This window comes from Colias croceus, chromosome 29 (assembly GCF_905220415.1).
Source record: "Colias croceus chromosome 29, ilColCroc2.1".
Lineage (NCBI taxonomy): Eukaryota > Metazoa > Arthropoda > Insecta > Lepidoptera > Pieridae > Colias > Colias croceus.
In genome coordinates this window covers 2,703,147-2,724,302 of record NC_059565.1, presented here as the reverse complement: position 1 = coordinate 2,724,302, position 21,156 = coordinate 2,703,147, and the positions used below count along the sequence as shown (strand labels likewise).

Genomic DNA, 21,156 nt, shown 5'->3' with positions numbered 1-21,156 from the left:
ATTTTTTTCTACGTATTTTTCCGGGATAAAAAGTATCCTATTTTATGCCCGGGATAATAAAGTATAATTATACCAAGTTTCATCGAAATCGAACCGTTAGTTTTCACGTGATGCCTGAACATACAGACAGACAGACAAAAAATTTTTTAATCACATATTTGGGTTTGGTATCGATCCAGTAACACCCCCTGCTATTTATTTTTTCAATATTTTCAATGTACAGAATTGACCCTTCTACAGATTTATTATAATATGTATGCTTAGATATGTATGCATAATAAACGTCGCTCATAAATCCTATCCTATCTTATCCTCTCTTATCCTACTAATATTATAAATGCGAAAGTTTGTGAGGATAGATGTATGTGTATTTGTAGGTGTGTCTGTTTGTTAATCTTTCACGAAAATAATACTGAACCGATTATAATTAAATTTAACACACATATAGAGGGTTGTTGTACTTGGATTAACACGTAGGATAAGATTTATCCCGGAAATCCCACGGGAACGGGAACTATGCGGGTTTTTCTTCGAAAACGCGGGCGAAGCCGCAGGCGGAAAGCTAGTAGGTAATATATATAGGTACATGTATATAAATTGGTAACTTGAAATTGAAAATTTAATTAGAATAGAATATGAATGGTCTATTTTTCTTGTGTTTGGTTTTCGCGAGATTAACAATATATTATGTTTACAAACGGAAGATGTTAACTAACTAATATAATGGTAAATTATCTTCTAGGTATACCTAAACTTCGTACTTACTACAAAAACCAGACAATTGCTTCTTTACATAATACTAATCTATATAAGAAAAATGAATCGCAAAATGTGTTGGTAAGCGCATAACTCGAGAGCGGCTGAACCGATTTCGTTAATTCTTTTTTTTATAATATTCCTTGAAGTACGAGGATGGTTCCTAAGGAGAGAAAACGTAAACATGTACCACGGGCGAAGCAGGGATGGACCGCTAGTTGTGAATAAATACTATTGTACCTAATATGTCCCTTTCACTATATTATTGCAAGATTCATAACATCTATGCAAAGTCTCTATGTCTTTTACACTATAAAAGAGCACTATCTAACTACCTAACCAAACGCTCATCAACGTCTGTAAAGCTAGAATGATCAAGTGGGCAGAATCACTCGTTCTTTAGGTCAAAATTTTGTGCTAATTTACTAAAGCACTAAATTTGGACCTAAACAACGAGTGATTCTGCTCCCTTGACCATTCTAGCTTTACAGACGTTCATCATCATGTTGCTAATTTATTTTCATTAATATCTTCTATAACAAATCAACAGTAACTGGCTCTTCTCTGTGTAAACTGCTTTCCGAAACAGTGGTAACTAATTGCGATGTAATAAGATCAAGAATAAGATGATTCAAATCAATAAAATAAGTTTTGCTAAATAATGTTTGAGATTGATTTAGTTACCACAATCCTATAGGTACCTAAAATTATTTATTTATTCATTGATTTACTAAAGTTTGTTCACTTAGCAATGAAAAATAGTTACCGAGTTACCTATGTAAAACCCAGGAAATCTAAAACTGAAAAGCTACTGTTTGTATGTACTTATATTATTTACAAATTGTGGAACTATAAAGCCTCCTAGGAAGCTAAAATCAAATCTAAAAACAAACAAGCCTTATCTGCCATCGATATCATCTCAAATCGTTCTATTTATAGCGATGGTAACATTAATTTCAAACTATTTAGTTTTTACAGTGCATCAGACTCGTATTCATTAAATTCATTCTCCCGCCAGCGCTCTTACAAATTGCGCGCGTTTTTTGTTTTTTTATTTTATTTTATTTTTCTGTCGTCTTTGGTGGCTAACCAGTGACTGTGTGGTAAGATAATTTTAAATTTAAACTTAAACTTTTTTAAATAAACTTTTAAAATTTATCAATAACTACCTAGGTAGTTAACTAGTCATGCAATGAAAACTTTTTTATTTATGAAAGTTGTATGTATTTCTAAGGTATTTCTGAATGTTTTTTGAAACTAGCATTTAATCGGAATGTCCCTCGTCGATCGATTATTAGTTAAAACTTAAAATAAATTATTTATAGCGAATTAATTTGAAAAAATATAATGTGTAACTTTAGTTAGGGAGTACCTATGTCAAGCATATCATGTTTTTCTTTTTTATGTTAAAAAGTATAATATGTACCTACATACTTAAAAGAAAACACAACATTTAACAATTATGACACTAGGTACCTATTTCTCGGAATTTTAATTAATAGACTGAAATTGATTATCTATTAAAAATGAAAACAGTAACCTTACTACTTAAATAATATTATCTAACTAACAAGTTTAATTTTTTTCACTCTGAAGAAATATATTTTCACCGATCCTTGATACGTGTACAAAGTTTGAATTATTTGCCCGAGTCGTAAAGGAGGTGGTTACATTGAAACATTAAAACATACAGGGACCGTATTATGACCTCTTTATTCCAGACAGTTTACACCGTGAATTGAACTGACTGGCAAATTCATATTATGATCGCAATAACCAGCCATGATTAATAATTATTATGGTATATGAAATTGCCAGTCAGTTCAATTCACGGCGTGAACTGTCTGGATCTTCATAAGAGGTCATAAAACGGCCCCAAAGAGATGCTAATAAAAAGCAGCATTAAACTTTATATGTAGCCTAGGTACTTTTGTTTGACAAAATATTGCAATCCCAAAACATTATCCTACGATTTTTACCGCCAAAAACTCCGTAGACTTTATTTTTTTTCCTCTCAACTACAACTCCATCCTGCCTTTACATTTTAATCAGATAATTCATATTTACATCAGAATTAAAAACATTATATTACATATTATATCTCTTATCAACAAAATCCCTTCATTACATAATATAATGGAATTTTACATCCATATTTGCGTCACTAACGTATATAGTCTTGTTAGCACAGTTAAAATCAATGTGGCTTGTAGATTGATCATTAAACATGTGATACATAATATAAATATATTAACAATACATTGATGCTCAGTTACTATCTATATCACTATCCTACTTAATATTATAAATGCGAAAGTTTTTGAAGATATGTGTGTTTGTTACTCTTTCACGCAAATACTACCGGAACCGATTACAATGAAATTTAGCACACATATAGAGGCAAATACTACCGGAACCGATTACAATGAAATTTAGCACACATATAGGGTAACTTGACACATAGGATAGGTTCTATCCCGGAAATCCCACGGGAACGGGAACTATACGGGTGTTTCTTTGAAAGCGCGGGCGGAAAGCTATAGTATAAAACAAAGTCGCTTTCTGCTGTCTGTGTGTTTGTATGCTTAAATCTTTTAAACTACGCAATGGATTTTGATGCGTTTTTTATTGATAAAGTTGATTTCGAGAGGACGATTTTAGTATGTAGGTATATAATTTATAGGGTTTAGACAAAGCGGGCGAAGCCGCGGGGGGTAAGCTAGTAAAATAATAATATTACAAACAATGTAATATTCAAGAACACGCCTTTCGCTAACAAATTGAAAAGGATTTGTCGAGATATGTAATTTGTATTTCTATAGCTCATGTGTTACTCTGATACCTGTAAAGTTTCATCTAAATCGGTCCAGTTTTTTTGTTACGTACTAGTTATCTACTAATAATAGGTAAGTAATAATACCTATTAATAGGTTAGTAGGACATTATGCCTTATTTCAATACAATAATCAAATATATATCTACCTATACATATACCTACAATCTAGGTAGGTACTAAGTGTCGCCTGTATAGTCATCTTATTAAGATAATGCCATATTATATTACTAGCTTTCCGCCCGCGGCTTCGCTCGCGTTTTCACAGAAAAACCCGCATAGTTTCCGTTCCCGAGGGATTTCCGGGATAAAATCTCTCAAGTTGGATCGAACTACACATGGTGTGCGAATTTTATTATAATCGGTTAAGTGGTTTAGGAGTCCATTGAGGACAAACATTGTGACACGAGATTTAGGTAGGGTCATTGCGCTGGTTTTCGTCCAATTATAGGAGTTGCCAACTTTGTGATACGAAATAAATATTTTGGAGCACCCTTCCTTAAACATATAATTTTTTTTTTAAGTCCTTATATAGTCTTCTTTATGATAATATTAAGGGAAAATAAATCATTTTGATGTATCTTTTTATTTAAATTATTTTCTGCAAAAGTAGGGTAAATGCTAGTTTTCGTCCAAAAAAACTGGTTTTCGTCCTAGTGTAAGCTAGTTTTCGACCACCGTGTAGAAAAAGGAGGGTAGGTCAACTATTAAGTTAAAAATCAATTACAGGTAAATATATACGTTTATTTAATTAACATTACAATTTCTCACTACCTTACAGGTTTAGTTTTACTTGTGGTTTTACTAATAATAATCAATATAACTAGTCAACACTGAGATCTATGTAGCACTTGGCAGTCCTTATAGGCGTTAGTGATGACTGTATAATCATTCGTAATAAAGAAAGGAATGCGTTCCTTACAATTTAAATGAAACAAGTAATAATTACAGGACTAAGAAATAACATCAAAAAACAGAAATATTCATTCTAACAACAAAAATTTTCATTCTAATACTTTCTTTATCAAATGAAACGTACTATACACACACAGCCATAATAATAAGTTTTATCTACAGAATCTTCAGTGTACGCAGCGTCTTTTTTTTCTAGATTTCTTAGACTCCTTCGAGGCCATCTAAAAACAATAAGATCTTTCTGAGGATACGTTGAGTAAGTATAATAAAAAAATACTGCATTGGCAAAACAGACCTAGAATAAAAGATGATACTCAAGTGAATGATAATCAAGAAAAATACAGTGTATTATGTCTGACCTACCCTCATTTATGCTACGAATAATTGACTCTACTTCACATAAGGAGAATGATACATGACTGAATGAATGACAATATTAGGTACCTACAACACTCTGGCCCTCACCAATTATTTATAAGGAAGATACTGAATAGAAAACTTTTCAATACGTAAAAATAGACGAAAAGTAATGCAAAAGAATAGCTATATTTAATTTTTGTCTACTCCAATACTCATTCATGGACGAAAACTAAAACATTTAAAGCTTAATTTAGTTTTCGTCCACTTCTTTAAATATTTTTTTATTTTGGCAGCACTGACATAGCAGTGGAAGGAAACCAAAAAAACTAAACTAATAGCAATAAAGATCACTTCCGGAGAAACTATTCAGTATTTTAAAGGTCCGATAAAGTAAAATGACCCTAACAAATATTCACGTAGCTGTTTGAGTTTCCGTCCACTTGGACGAAAACCAAATATTTTGAGAATTTGGTAACCTAGTATCCGTCCACTTAATATTTCGAAGAGTATTATAAAAAAGTATGATAAACACTTATAATTGCGTTTATTATGCTTATAAATAAACATACGTACCAAAAACATTACGTAAACTAGCTAAAACAGTGATTTAGCTTACCATGAACTTTTCTCGCCGGCAAATTTTTCTCTCGCGCGATGACATCTGCAAGGCACGGATGCGAAGCGGCCACTTTTACGTTAATTTTTTGAACTCTCTTCTAGTCAAATCAAATTTTCATGTTGATAGTACTGTTGCTTAAACATTATGGACCGTAAAAAGTGCAAACTTGCGCGGGAAGGTAGGTTTGTATTCAAGTTTTACGCACGTGATTGTAGCAGGTCAGTCAAATGGACGAAAACAGAAGCTGGACGGCAAACCAGCGCAATTACCCTATATATATTAAGAGAAGATAGTAAATATATTATATATACTATATAGTAAATAAAATGCCGTATAGTAAATAGAAATAGATGAGCCTTATCAAACATTGCACAATAATTAATAAGTAACAGCTGAGCGAATGAAATAGACAAATATTATAAAGAGACGTAGGTATTTATTGTGCGATCAAACTAAGAATAGGATTGAGTTAACGCCATCTTGTGACGTCATAGCTGTTCAAACTATTTATTATTGTATGTAAGCAATAACGTCTTTATTTAAATTTGATGCAAGAGTCAGGCAAATTTATTGATTTGCAAAAATTATTTCTGGGTAAAGGATGAGATAGGTAGGTACGTATTCTTCAAATCGGGTACTAGGTAATCCTAGGTACCTACAGCCTACAGGTACCGAATAATATATTTTTTTAGATTTATTTTTGCTTTTTACGAGGTTTAATTAAAACAATAATTATTACAGTCTAAATAGGTAGATAATACGTGGTAATACTATGTATAAACGAGTTAGGTAATTGATGTTTCTTGTATGGAAAGAAGACTAATAATTTCAAATAGGTAGGTACTTATTTTTTATTCTCCAATCTTCATTAACTTTTTTTAATTTTCTATAAAATTTCTATTTTTACAGCCATTCCTTCCCCAATTCGTCTTCAAGTAACAAGAAAGACGTCCGAAAAAGTGTCTTTTAAGGCAAAAACCGACTTCGAAAATGGAATCACATGAAAAGATGGCGGCCGTCGCGGGCACGCCCCGTGAGCGAGAGAATATTGAAATGCAAGCTAATGGTAAGATTGTTTTCCAACTACATACTTAAATGTGTATTTAAACACTTTTTATGTAAAGCCACATAGGTACTTAAATTATTTTTTTATTCACATGAAAAGACAAAAATATTGATCTTAATATTTTGAATTGGCGATGTGGACCTTATGCGCTTGTAACAAGGTTCACAGTCGTCTTTGGTACCTACGTTTGTTAGGTTTTTTTTTTATTTCAATACAGGCAATTGACGAAAATTTAATTTAATCATTAATTAAATAATAGATATAACTCGTCATAATAAGCTGTACAAGTTGTATCAATGTAACTTATTATAAAACTAGCCATTTTCCCCTGTTCTGCTCGGTTTCTCCAGCTTTCAAATCAAGCTTTAATCACAGACTAATAATAATATACTACGTATACAACTTTAATCAAACTTCTTAATCGCAACTATGAATTAATTTTTTGAATAGAGTCAGCTATGCTAGTCTAGCTATTCGCCGTGGCTTTGCTTTCTTTTTATTTATTTATTTTTTCTTCCACGTCCAAACTGAGGCAATGCAACAATAACTATTAGGTGGTGCAACTACCACTTTAGTCCGTTAAAATATATAATATCCTTAAGGAATAATATAGCCTTATACTGTTATGTACCACATTCAAATTACAACTACCCCATAATTTCACCAGGAACGTCAAAGCAACTCAAAGACCTGGACGATCTGTTCCCCTACATCGGCGACTTCGGCTGGTACCAACGTATGCTGTTCATGCTGATGATACCGTATTCATTCTTCTTCGCGTTCGTGTACTTCTCGCAGATTTTCATGACGGTCGTACCGGAACAACATTGGTGTGATGTACCGGAGTTGGCGAATCTTAGTGTGGAAGCGCGGTAAATATATTTTTTTAGGTATTTTTTTTTAAGCTTAGCTTCTATCGCGGGCCTTGAGCGCGGGGACCGAATCGAGAAATTCCGTAACAAAAAAACCTCACGCTCCCCACTCCGACGGGCGGAGGTGTGGCTTGAAGGCATAGCATGCAATAGCGCAACCGCCCCAGTCCCCGAGTGACACACGTCGTTTTTTTGGTATAGGCAACTTTCTTTACTTTACAAGAGCGATATTTCAAATATCGCTCTTGTAAATAATTTTTTTTTTTAATTTTATATCATGATTCGTAACATATTTTTGTTTGAAGATGTAGCTAAAGTAAAGATTAAAAATAATATTATTCCTTGTTATTCGATTACAATGATGTTTATGAATATAGGTCTACCAGAATCTGATGGCATATTTATATTTAAGAAATAAAAGATTTTCATGTGGCAACTTATTTGACAACTATCAAATTGGTTGACAAATTTTTGTCTTTTTTGCAGTTGATGAATAATTTTTAGGATTTTGTCTAAAAAATCTTCGAAAATGTCGAAAAAGCCGCTGTGATCACAAGCAAGATGTGTTGTTTATAATGTGTATAGAAAAACATTCGATGAAGAAGGGTCAAACACATCACAATTTTCAATTTTGAAGATTTTATTGGTAAATTGGACTTACCCGTTTTGATTCTTTAAATTAAAAAATATTATATGTAGGTAACTTTAATATTGTTTGTTGATTAGAATATAATTTTATGAAAACTTATTACAGGAGTTTCCAATACGGCTATTCTTCAAGTCCAAGCTGTCCAAGCCAATTTTATAATGAGTGTATCTGAAAATACTTACGAAAATAAACATAGTTTTATTTTATAAAAAATTATAAGCAGTTTTGATCTACATTATCATTATATCGATATTTTCACATGGCATACTGGTAATGAATATACAAATATAGGTATGTGTAAATAATAATATGTATTACCTGTATAAAAGTAATATGTATAATTGTACCTATATTATACATGTAAGTATGTATAATGTACCTACATAATATTAAGTGGATATCTCATTATTAAGTACAGTATTGTCCACATATGTAATGTGACTAATGATATTGAGTACAAAATAAAAAATAAGCAGTATCAAGATCGTTCAGTCCATTTTCCCTAGGGTTGCACACTCAAAATTTTGATTTCCCTAATTGCCATCAGATTCTGGTTTACCTATAATAGTGAATCTTCTGCGTGAATCCTTATCATACAAAAATATAAAAAATATTCATTCTTGATCAATAATGTTTGCGTATAAATATATTATTGTATAAATGTTCCGACATTTCAGTCGTCATCTGGCAATACCAAAGCTAGGGGAGAAATACGAAAAGTGCCTAATGTATGATGTTGATTGGAATACAGTTTTATCAAGTGGCAACCTTGAACCAAATCCAACATGGCCGACGAAGAAGTGTGGAAATAAGTGGGAATTTAATTTTACTGATGTGCCGTATGAAACTATTGCTACACAGGTAATTACAAAACAAACTGATATTAAAACAAAACAAATTCTTAATTTATAGAAAAACTAGCGGTCCGCCCCAGCTTCGCTCGTGGTACATATTTCGTAATAAATTTCGTAATAAAAGGTAGCCTATGTTTTTTCTCAGGGTCTAAAGATTGTCTGTGCCAAATTTCATCAAAATCGGTTGAGAGGTTTATGCGTGAAAACCATACATAAATCATTACAAACTTTTCTTCTTTATAATAATTAAGTATAGAAGATGTGATGTTGTTTAATATATCGGAATTTTCTCAATTATTCTACTTAATACCGTCTAACAACCATGTCTATGTACTGTACTAAAAAAACGACTAGACTCATAATCGTCATATTTTTCGTAAATACATAATTGATATTGCACCTTATTTCATCGCAATAATGTTCAAAGTCGCTCATTTCAAAACTCTGCCTAATACAAGCATGTGCAGAGTTTTGCTTAGGACAATTCTGAAGTGTGGTGAAAATTCCTGCAAAATAATTGAAAAATTTCTTGGTAATTAATTATTTGATACATTTTAGTTTTCAAGGGTGAAGGAACACTACATTAATGTTTTTTAAAGAACTCTATACACTATAATATTATATAATTTTCCCTCTTCTTCCATCTAGTTGGGTTGGGTGTGCGAGCGAGACAACTATCCAGCGACAGCTCAGTCTATCTTCTTTTGTGGTTCTATAGTTGGTGGTTTAATTTTTGGATGGATGGCTGATAAATATGGACGAGTACCAGCTATACTTGGTAACTATTATTATTTACGAAATATTAAAACTAACAATATTATTGTCAATTATTAAAAAAAAGCGTGAGTCAGAAGCGAAACTTCTTTGGCAAGATTTGAAGATACTAAAACCGTCGCCTTACTCCATGACGTGACGGTGTTGCTATGACGCGACCTTAAAATTTTACTCTATAACGCACCTAAATAAGTTTCGATTAAAAAATTTTCGATTGCTTGAAATAAAACGATTTTTTGGTGTTGGCAAAAATGGCAAATAGTATGGTAATAAATAGCGTTAATCATAAACCAATGATAATAATTTTTTTCTTTAACAGCTCTTCTATTAATAAAATTAATCGATATAGACTAAACTAAACACCTGAATCTTGCCTGTGTTTTTTATCAACACAAACACTTTCAAAACTACCCTCAAATGACGATAACGTATTTCAGCAATATTTTTACTTATTTTACAATATTTTTTATATTATTTTCAGGTACGAACATGACAGGATTTCTAGCGGGTGTAGGAACTGCATTTTCCAATAGTTTCTGGTCATTCTGTCTCTGCAGATTCCTTGTTGGTCTCGCGTATGATAACTGCTTTATGATTATGTATATTGTTGGTAAGTTTGTATACGTATTTATGTTTATTTTGTGCTAGCTGTGCACTGGTTTCACCCGCATTTCTCCGCTCCTGTTGGTCTTAGCGTGATGATATATAGCATATAGCCTTCCTCGATAATTGGGCTATCTAACACCGATAGAATTTTTCAAATCGGACCAATGGTTCCTGAGATTAGCGCGTTCAAACAAACAAACTCTTCAGCTTTAAAATATTAGTAAGTATAGATTAAAATAATGATACTATACTTTCGAATATTTTTGGCTGCACTGAAGTTAGGCGCTAGTATATGCGTAGAATATAAAATAGCAACCTGTACCTGTAAATAATAGTCATTTAAACAATACATGAGTAATTGTGCCAAATTCAGCTACGGCATTAAGTTTGGAAATTACTCTTAGATATTTAACCGACTTCAAAAAAAAGGAGGAGGTTATCAATTCGGCCGGTATATTTTTTTTTTTTTTTTTTTTTTTTTGTTTGTACACCGATTACTCCGAGGTTTCTGAACCGATTTACGTGATTCTTTTTTTGTTCGATGCAGGATGGTGTCGAATTGGTCCCATAAAAATTTTATTCGGCTAGGCCCAGTAGTTTTTATTTTATGAGCATTTTTGTCTGTACTCGATGACTTAATTGGAATGTAGCAAGTAACTTTGATTCACTTCCCGGTAACCGATTGAGCTGAAATTTTGTATAAGTGTGTAAATTGGATAGCGATGAAACATTATCATGACATAGAGCTGATTTGATGATGGAATCGGAAGGTGGCCATAGGAACTCAGTAATATATTGACTCAACTTTATCGAGTTTGGGCTCGTTTGATTCGTGTTGAAAATTACACTAAAAAGTATTAAATAAAATTAACTGCGTTAAAAACAACCGACTTCAAAAACGGAAAAGTAAAAAATAAAAAAGATTTGATATTATTAATTGCTACATATTATTTAGATGTGCTATTTATTAAATAGGTTTGAAGTCGGTGCCAAACACTAAGCACTTAGTATTAAGCCCGTGCACCGACATCAAACCTATTTAATAAATAGCACATCTAAATAATATGTAGCAATTAATAATATCAAATCTTTTTTATTTTTTACTTTTCCGTTTTTGAAGTCGGTTGTTTTTAACGCAGTTAATTTTATTTAAAAGTTATAGATACATTGAACTCGCTATAGAGTAACAATACGGGTCGGGCAATTGCCCGACTCGTGGCGGAGAGTGCAAGATGTAATGTGTTTTGTATGAGATTGAAAGAGCGCGAATTATAATCAGTCTGTTCTTTCCTTATCATGGATGGTAAATACAAATATTCATACCATTTACTATTTCTTCTTTTTAGTGGTCGAGTACGTTGGGCCAAAATGGCGGACGTTCGTCGCCAACATGTCAATAGCTGTATATTTCACATTTGCGGCTTGTCTCTTACCCTGGATTGCGTTGGCTGTGGCCGATTGGAAAATATATACATTGATAACTAGTATACCTTTGGTTCTGTCTATATTCACACCTTGTGTAGTTCCGGAGAGTGCTAGGTAAGATATCATATTTTCTATTTACTTATTAATATAATATTTTTCAACCCACTAAGTCAAAGAAAATTGGAATGAATGTTTTACCGAGTTAAAAAATAGCCTATATCACTCTCTAGCTCTCTTACTATTCCAGAACCAAAAATCAAATCATAAAATCGCTAAGTGGTATTGAAAATCACACACACACATTTATTAAAAAATAAATAACATATATTTTTTATTATTATATTACGTTCAAAATATAGGTAAAGATCGCTGTGCGATCGCACTTGCGTTTGTCCAAAAAATCAATTATCTGGCTTGTTCCATTATCTCTTCCATTTTATGCCCTCTAACTATGAAGAATTTCCATAAATAACCAAGCATTTACATAAATTTTTCAGATGGTTAATATCGCAAGGTCGTATTGAAGAAGCATTAAAGATAATACAGAAATGTGAGCGAGTAAACAATAAAAAGATACCGGATGAGGTTTTAAAGGAATTTAGGGTAAGTTGTTAGTATAGTTAGTAGAAACAATACTAATTTATATGGCCTAAAACAAGTATTCAAAGTCGGTTTATAAACAACTAGACTCACAATCGCCAGTTGTCTGTCACCTAAATTAAATATAAAAAATAAATAAAAGGTCGTCAAAGATGTCCGAGCGGCGTTGTACACGACATTCATTCAAATTAACATCTTATTTCGTTGCAGTAATGTTCAAAATCTATTGTAGCACTCATTAAAAAACTCTGCCTAATAGATGCGTAGGCAGAGTTTGCTTCAGACAATTTTTGAACGTGATTATAAGTCTAGATGTTTATTACAATCTATCTTATAAAAAATAAATATTTTTTTGTAAATAACAGAATATTCATAGCCCAATTTATGTTGTTTATATAATATATTATGTGTTTATACTTAAATTATATTTACAGGAGACAGCAACAGAAATTGCAATAGCAGAACAAGATCTTAAAAACTACTCTTTCATGGACTTATTTAAAACGCCTCGGCTCCGACGTCACAGTATATTATTATTAATAATATGGATGTCAATAGCCATGGTGTTCGACGGCCATGTCAGAAATGTGGGCTCTTTGGGTTTGGACATGTTCGTCACTTTCACTATAGCAACCGCTACGGAGTTCCCGGCTGATATTCTGCTGATTTTGACGTTGGATATGTAAGTTTACGACTAGGGAATAAGGTTGTTTTTTGCTTACGAGGTTGTGTATGTTTTCTTTGGCAAAAAGTAAATAAAATAGGTACGTATCATGTGTTTCTGTCATCATTATGTACACTTGTGTTGTCACTAAAAATATTTTTTTTTTATTATAATTGCTGAATTAAGTTTAAAATATTTATTTATTTATTTATTTATACTCTTTATTGTGCTGCCAAAATACATACAATACAAACAAAACTTATTCTAAAAGAAAAACAGCACAGAAGGCGGCCTTATCACTCAAGAGTGATCTCTTCCAGGCAACCAACTGATAGAAGGATAAATAATAAATTAGAAATATGTATATATTTCATGTGATTTTTGGCTTGAATACATAAAATTTAGATTTTAAGTGCATCTATATAAATCATTTTTGTTTTCAGTGTGGGTCGTCGCTGGCTTGCTTTCGGTTCAATGGTGATAAGTGGTTTATTCAGTTTTGCAGCAACTACAGTTCCTTTTGGTGAGTATTCAATAATTGACACATAGCACATAACTTGTTTAGAATCCTACAAAAGTTCATAAATTTCCTAGGATATTAATAAACTTGCGGATCTTGTTATCTTCCGGTGACATATACATTGTCCAATTTTTTTAATTGATAGGCGAAATCTGAAACTATTACTTTAATGAAAACTAAAACTTTTTCATGAGGTTTATGAAAATATACTTAGATACGAAAATAGGAATCGAAGCCGTTGACTTTGAGTAAAAGCACACCCAATATTAATTCACCAATAACTACTACGGAAGAACAACTTTGCTATTGATATGAAATAAATTTATTATAATAATAATTCACATAAATAATTATTACTAGGTCTACCATCAGCATCACTAGCGATAGTTGGCCGATTCGCGGTCAACATATCGTTCAACATCGGTATGCAATACGCTGCAGAATTGTTGCCTACTGTAGTAAGGGCGCAAGGGCTGGCCCTTATTCATATTACGGGGTATATTGCTACTATATTGGTGCCTTATATTGTGTATATGGTAAGTTTTATAATATATTTATATAACAATTGCATGTTAGTTGCGCTACTCAAGAAAGCTTGGGCTAATTTTGAACAGATTTTGATAGTCAGGGGAAGGTTTAAATGGTTAGAAACTTATTAAAGTAACGGGTGAAGGCAATGACCTATTATACTAGTAGACGCGGCATACGCCAACATCATTGCACTAAAAAACAGCGTAATTAATACATACCTACTTACTAACGCATTATCACCAATACAGTTGTTCTCTCTTTCACTCTCACGCATCTCTAATACATGTCTCACTCATGTACTTCGTAATAACAACTGCCGATTAAAATACAAAAAGAACGTCCAGCCACGACGCTGAATGGTGCGTGACTAAGTGAAACGCGGGCACTTACCTGAGTTTTTTCTTGCCAAAATAGAGAGCGGGTAACGTATCTAGCTCTTTTATATATCATAGGGTGAAGGTCATTTAGTTTATGTGAAACAATCTTTATTTCATCACAAAAAGCAACTAAGACTTATGATCACGCTCGAAAATTGTCCGAAGCAAAACTCTGTTTATGCATCTATTGGCAGAGTTTTCTAATGAGCGATAAATACAATAGACATTGAACATTACTGCCACGAAATAAGGTGCTAATTTGAGTGAGTGTTTAAAAGGGCGTTAGGATCTTTTTATTAGTCATTATTGTTTATGCTTAAATATAAAAACAATATGCATAGCTTTCCTTGATGTGAATTTATAAAACTGTACCAATTTTACTTATAATACATATACATAATATTTTTATGTTTTTAGGCAACTATAGCCAAAGAGATCCCGCTCTTAATCTTAGGCACTATAGGCGTAGCGGGCGGTTGTCTATGCTTGTGCCTACCAGAGTCTATGGGCAAGGATATGCCACAAACAATACAAGATGGCGAACAGTACGGAAAAGAGCAGACGTTTTGGGACTTCCCGTGTTTGAATAAGTATGTTTTTTTAGTATTTTTGTTTCTTTGAAATGACGTTAATAGTAAAAGTACCTACTATTGTGTGTAAATGTGTGTCTGTGTTTGTGTAATATGAGAATGTGTGAGTTTAAATGTTATTGTTATATTATTTTTTGAGTACCAAATAACATACCAAAACCCACCCAAAACCATGCTTTGTGGAATTTATGACTAAGAAAAATAATAAATGTTTTGTTGTTACAGAAAACTACGTAATTCATCAGCCGTTGAGAAGGTTTAAGTGTGCATTACAATTAATAAAGTACTTATATTAGCAATGATAGTTTTATTTTTACCAATTCAATCTCAATACTACCAATATTATATCTAATACGACTACGACTAATACCATGCTAATACCTGTAACTATCTAACTAGGTAGTGATTATTGACTTCTAAATTCTAATTTTATTAGGTGTTTTCGAACAATTTTTACAAAAGCCTGCTAAAACAAAAACGTAAATTTTAGCGTCTGTCAGCCGGTGCCGGGATAAACTCAGAATCAGATCTTGTTTCCGGAATAATGGCCTATGTCTAATTTTGGGTCTTCAGCTACCTACATACCAAATTTCATTGTAATCGGTCAGGCTATTGCGTATCTCATTTGACATTTCATAGTGATGATAACTTTGCACGGTGCTCAACGATTTCTTGTCAAACCATGTTTTTCGTATTGGCTAATATAGGTTATCAACTGAAATGACGTCATGAGCACCAAATCAACTTGAAAGCCACCGTAACACATTTGACAGGTGTTTTTGTATCGATAGTTTTTAAAGTGGTATTGCGTCAAGCCAAGTGACCATCAAAAGGTTGATCACTATATTATTTTTAACTGCTGTGAAAGGAACTAGTATTGAGCAGTGTTTGCGTGAAAGAGTAACAAACATCCATCCTCACAAATTTTCGCATTTACAATATTAGTTGGATTGAATAGCAGAATTTTTTCTTATCATACTAAAAAGATCAAATAAAGATATAACATCGATACATTTAGCTGTTATTGTAAAAAACAATCAAAATCAAACGTGACGCTCAAAACAGTATGAATGAAATGCAATTAAACATTGTAAACAATGTAGTGATGTTATGTGTTATCGATAATAATTTACGACTTTGAAGCAATCGGAGAATTTTGAAGTGAAACTTCTTAGGGTGCGTTGAGAGTAAAATTTCAAGGTCGCGTCATGATAATACCGTCACGTCATAGAGTAATGCAACGATCTTGGTATCTTTGAATCTTGCCAAAAAAGGTTTTATTTCTGAAACGTGTGCTCGGCTCACACGCTCTTCTTTTATTTAAATTAGGTATGTTTTTTTATTGGTGATTTAATTATGAAATATAAAATTATCATTGTAACTTATTTTTATATTAAGTAAATAAAAATAATCCCAACTTAAATAGAATGTAATTCTTTATTTAATGATATCAGGCTTTTCTTTACCTACTTGCCTACCAGACAGTTCACAGTTATCTAAATCGTACGAACTATTTTATGAATATAAGATATTATAATTTAGTAATTTACAATAGAATAGGTAAATGTCAGAAACGCTTTCTATACGATAAATGGAAACATGTCAGATCTATTAACAGAAAATTTCATCGATATCGACATTACGAACACACCTCTAAACTTTTTATTTACAAATATACTTACAACTCTGATTACTATCAAAATTGCAACAAAATTCCACGCATTATTAACAGCACATTCGCTGCACGAGGTTTAAACAAATAACTAGTGATGTTTTATTCATCGATAATTTTAAATTTATGCGGTTTAATATCGACTTCGTTTTTGGAAGTTGAGTCGAATTTTATGAAGCCGAAATTGGAACGAAATAATATTCTCAATAAAGGTTTATGGGTCAGGAATAAAATTCCGAAAACTAGTTCCAATTCTTTTATATTTAGAGCAAATTCATTAGATGCTGATAACATGCTTCAGAGTAATTTTGATTTATTCAGTGATAATTTTATGCAAAACGGGCCTGTTCTATCAAGCTATGTTGAGAGAAATAAACGATCTGCATACAGTAAGTATTTCTTTTTATCAATTCTATTAGGTAGGTGTGTTGTTTGATACGTTAAAAGTCTTAAGATCGATACATTTTTTAAGCTATTGCATAGCTTCTATCGCGGGCCTTGAGCGCGGGGACCAAATCGAGAAATTCTGTAACGAAAAAATCCTCACGCTCCCCACTCCGACGGGCACGGAGGTGTAGCTTGAAGGCATGCTATTGCTATCAGCTATGCAATAGCTTTACCGCGGCAGTCCTCGAGTGCCACACGTCTTTTTTTTTGCAACCTTTTTGTGTTCTTTCATTTCAAAGATAAATATCGTATGGTACTATTAACTAATCTTTTTTTTTTAATACTTATTTCCCACGCAATTGTAGATAAGAAACAAAAAAGACGTAGAGACAATGTTAAAAAATGCAACGACGCAAAATGTGCGAAAGATCATACCGAAGAAGGTCATAAACCTGATGTTATAATAGATAAACTAAAACCTTCCGTTTTTAATGACTATCCATATGACGTATCTGATATATTGAATAGCGAACATAAATACGATGATAATAATGAAATAAATCAAGATTTAAATAAAATGGATATAAACGAAGTGTTGAAAACAAGGCCTGATGGTCTAAAACAAAAGAAACTAGATAACCAGGAACTTACAACTATATCGTCAAATACAACGAACTATACTTCGATAAATGCTAAGAGAAGTATGTCAGAAACAAAAGACTACGAAACGAGGCTAATTAAAAAACTTGAATTCGTCGAACCGATCAATAAAACTGACAATGATATTAATAAATTAGATCGTAGTGTATTTGATAGAGAAAAGGACGTTGTTTGGCATCAAACAGCGCCTATTGATGTTAATGTCTATAAAGTATTGCCTAAAACGGACGATTCGATACGATATAAGCCCATTTCAGAGAGAGGCTTGATTAAAGTTCTATCCATGCTAACAAAAACTTTCAAGAAAATAATGAAACAACATAATGATATTAAGGACATACACAAACAACTCCGCTCTATGAACGAAGACTTTGTGAAAAATGTGAATGCTCTGAATAAACAATTCACTGATTTCGATGCAAAATACTCCGAAATTTTAAAAGTCAATACTGAGTTAAAGAAAATGGAGGAGAAGCTTAAAACAAAAGAACAATATTTCAATCAGAAAGAAAAAGAGTTTTCAAAGAATTTAATTGATTTCGAAAATCAACAAAGGAAGTTCTTAGCGCAACAGAAACAATTTTACAGTGTACAGAAGTTGATGCTTGAGCAAAATGAAAAAATAAACCTAAAACAAAACATTATCGCTAAAACACAGAGTGAAATTTCGCATAGGCAGAACAATTTTGCACGCATTTTGAAGAAAGCTAAGCAGATATATACTAATATGAAAATCCCACAGGGAGTATTGAATTCAGGTATAAAACCTAAAACGTTCAAACCGAAACAAGAATCAAATGAATCACCTACTTCAACTGTAAGACCTACCGCAAGACCAATAAAAATTAATTTATTAAATATACCCGAAGACACACCAATACAAAACTATGATAGACTAATATTAGACGAAAAAGATTATCAAAATATCGATGAGTTAATATACAAATATTACTTTAACAATACATTCATAGATGATATTATGCGAACCAAAATATTAGCAAGCTTTGGAAATTCCGAAAAGCGAAACGCATTGATTAAAAAGAATAAACGAAATGAAGCCACAGATAAGAAAACAACAATTCTTTTGCCTGTTAACAAAAATGAAATGAACAAAGATTTAAAAAATCTGCAAAGAGAAAGACGATGGATTAAACATTCTAAGAAAAATTCTAAACGAAAGTTACTAAAGACTATACCGACTACTACTACTAAACCTGATCTAAAAAACATAGAAATGAAAGGAAAAATGGACGCTGTAAAGCCAAATCCTTTTATTGTAATGGCAACTAGCTTTTGCAATGAATTAGGACACAATTCAAATACGCAAATTTTAAGTTGGTGCATCGAAAAAGCTTTACGTAGACTTCAAATTATGGGTAAATAATTTTCTGAATTTACTTAGTTAACTACTTGAAAATATTATGATAATGTACCTACCAATAGTAAAAATATGTCTTTTTTTTTCAGATATACAATTTTTAAATCAAATGAAAACATCTACAGTTGCAGATAAATCTAAAGACGACATTAAAAAACGAATAAAAAATGAAGTTGTACAACCAACGACTCCGTCAATAAAAATTGGTAAGACTAATAATATTTTGTGTAGAAAATTTTGCTTTGAGAATAATAATTGCAGTTAAAAGTAAATAACTATAGTACTTACCTACAGCTTTAGAACTTCTTTGCGGGCTTCTTCTATTCAAATATTATTTCTTTTTGTAACTATATCATTTCCAAAGAGATATACGCATAATTACTTAATCAGTATACAACTTTTATAGCAGAAAGTTTAATAAAATTACAGATTTGCAAACACATACTCCTACAGAAGAGACATCAAAACCACAACCTCCGAAAACCGTTGTAACTGAAAATTCAAACATCGTCATGTTCTTTCCCGGTAAGAAAAAATATGTTAACAACATAAATAATTATTATGAGCTAATCATTTTGGTTTTTCTTAATGTTTTTATTAACAGTGTAACATATTATATACTTACGACCATACGACTATATTTTTACAGATAACGACGAATTGGAGTCTAATTTGAAACAATACGGTAATAATAACTAATATATTTTTTTAAAGTTTTCATGAGTTATTCTAAGACCGTGTGTTTTAAAATGAAACACGCCATCGTCGACAGTAGTCTTATTTTAATTTTTAAAATGCCTCTTTATTTACTCTATATTATCTCTATCTTCTTAATATATATTATATATATTAAGTTGAATTGTGTTCTGAATAGATTATTATCTATCTATAAAATATCTAGTGAATTTCGTGCTATAAAAATAACAAAAATATAATTTATATCGTGATAATACAGAATTGATACCCGACAACGAAGGAACTGTGTACTTTGATCGGAGTCTGCATTCAAGTGACATCGCAAAACTTACAAATTTTGGTACGTTTATTAGTTAGTTATTAATTATTACCCATTGTAATTAAATGTATAATAAGTATTACTCCACGTAGATTTAATTATAAATTTCTAAAGAATAGAAAAAATTCGATCACGAGGCGTTAATCATCTCAATAGATGGCGCGCGGTGTGTCCCTTATACAAATAAAACTGAAACAATAGAATAAATTCGATTGCTCTGGCGGGTCACGAGTAGTTGAATTGGTCAGGCATTCGCCCCGGATAGCGTGAAAGGACGCGGGTTCGAGTACGGCCTCATGATCGAATTTTTTCTATTCTTTAAAAATTTATATTTACAAAATATTAACCAAAAATATTAAATCCATAGGGAATATAATTATTTTGTGTATTCCGTGATCACGCTCGCTGTGAAGTATTCGAAACGTCGCGTCAGCATAATTATAATAAAAAACATCGCTTTTAAAATCTCAAAAATAATTTAAATGTTTCCACTCTGTAACTATACATTTTTATTTTTTTAAAAGGCGACAGCGAAGGCTTTTCAGACATAATGCCAGGTCTAGACAGCAACTCCAGGGTAGAAGTGGACCCAAGGGCCTTTGATTTCCAAGCAAGAAGACGAGCTAATGTACAGAGGTATAACTAGGATATTGTTTTTCTTTTTTATAGCAATAAGAAAAGCGTTTACAGTCGTAACTCGTAATCGATTTGCCTGTTTCTTCTGTCTATAAAATATTCACATTTTAACAATTATTTAGGAGCAAAATCAAGTTAAAGGTCTATTTTATTTTTCAGGATCAACGAAAGAATTATGAAAATGAAAATGGTTAGAAGATAATTTAAGAATATGAGTTCGAATAAATAACATCGTTTTGATATAAGTTTTGTAACTGTACAAATTACAATAATATAATTTTATTCCAATATAACATTAAAGGATAAAAAATTTACTTAGTTCTGTGAAAAAAATGTTATATTGGAATGTTAGTAATAAATTCTTATAGTTACTTAATAGTATGTAATGAAAGGAGAA

General features: G+C 31.9%; 2 protein-coding genes and 1 long non-coding RNA gene across 4 annotated transcripts; 2 read left to right on the top strand and 1 right to left on the bottom strand.

The window, feature by feature from the left end:
- The first annotated feature begins 1,737 nt into the window (after positions 1–1,737).
- Positions 1,738–15,310, top strand: LOC123704441 (carcinine transporter-like). Its single transcript, XM_045652830.1, has 13 exons — positions 1,738–1,859; positions 6,393–6,549; positions 7,217–7,421; positions 8,748–8,931; positions 9,573–9,702; positions 10,180–10,308; positions 11,651–11,843; positions 12,227–12,332; positions 12,764–13,011; positions 13,437–13,516; positions 13,874–14,049; positions 14,839–15,011; positions 15,237–15,310. Exons 2-13 carry the CDS (start codon positions 6,474–6,476, stop codon positions 15,271–15,273), a joined length of 1,737 nt encoding a protein of 578 aa, XP_045508786.1. The 5' UTR covers positions 1,738–1,859; positions 6,393–6,473; the 3' UTR covers positions 15,274–15,310.
- On the bottom strand, positions 4,313–5,755 carry LOC123704442. The gene is made up of 2 exons (XR_006753131.1): positions 5,481–5,755; positions 4,313–4,725 (listed from the first exon to the last, which is right to left on the bottom strand). It is a non-coding gene; the product is annotated as an uncharacterized LOC123704442 (long non-coding RNA).
- A 1,425-nt stretch (positions 15,311–16,735) lies between the features above and the next one.
- On the top strand, positions 16,736–21,145 carry LOC123704463 (GRIP and coiled-coil domain-containing protein-like). 2 transcript variants are annotated; one of them, XM_045652858.1, is made up of 8 exons: positions 16,736–17,072; positions 17,436–19,106; positions 19,234–19,314; positions 19,538–19,633; positions 19,758–19,793; positions 20,064–20,144; positions 20,648–20,759; positions 20,919–21,145. In XM_045652858.1, the coding sequence occupies exons 1-8, from the start codon at positions 16,781–16,783 to the stop codon at positions 20,959–20,961; spliced, it is 2,412 nt and encodes an 803-aa protein (XP_045508814.1). In that variant the 5' UTR covers positions 16,736–16,780; the 3' UTR covers positions 20,962–21,145. The 2 variants fall into 2 exon arrangements, with proteins under 2 accessions (XP_045508814.1, XP_045508813.1); XM_045652857.1 differs by having other exon boundaries at positions 19,198–19,314.
- Positions 21,146–21,156: the final 11 nt, after the last annotated feature.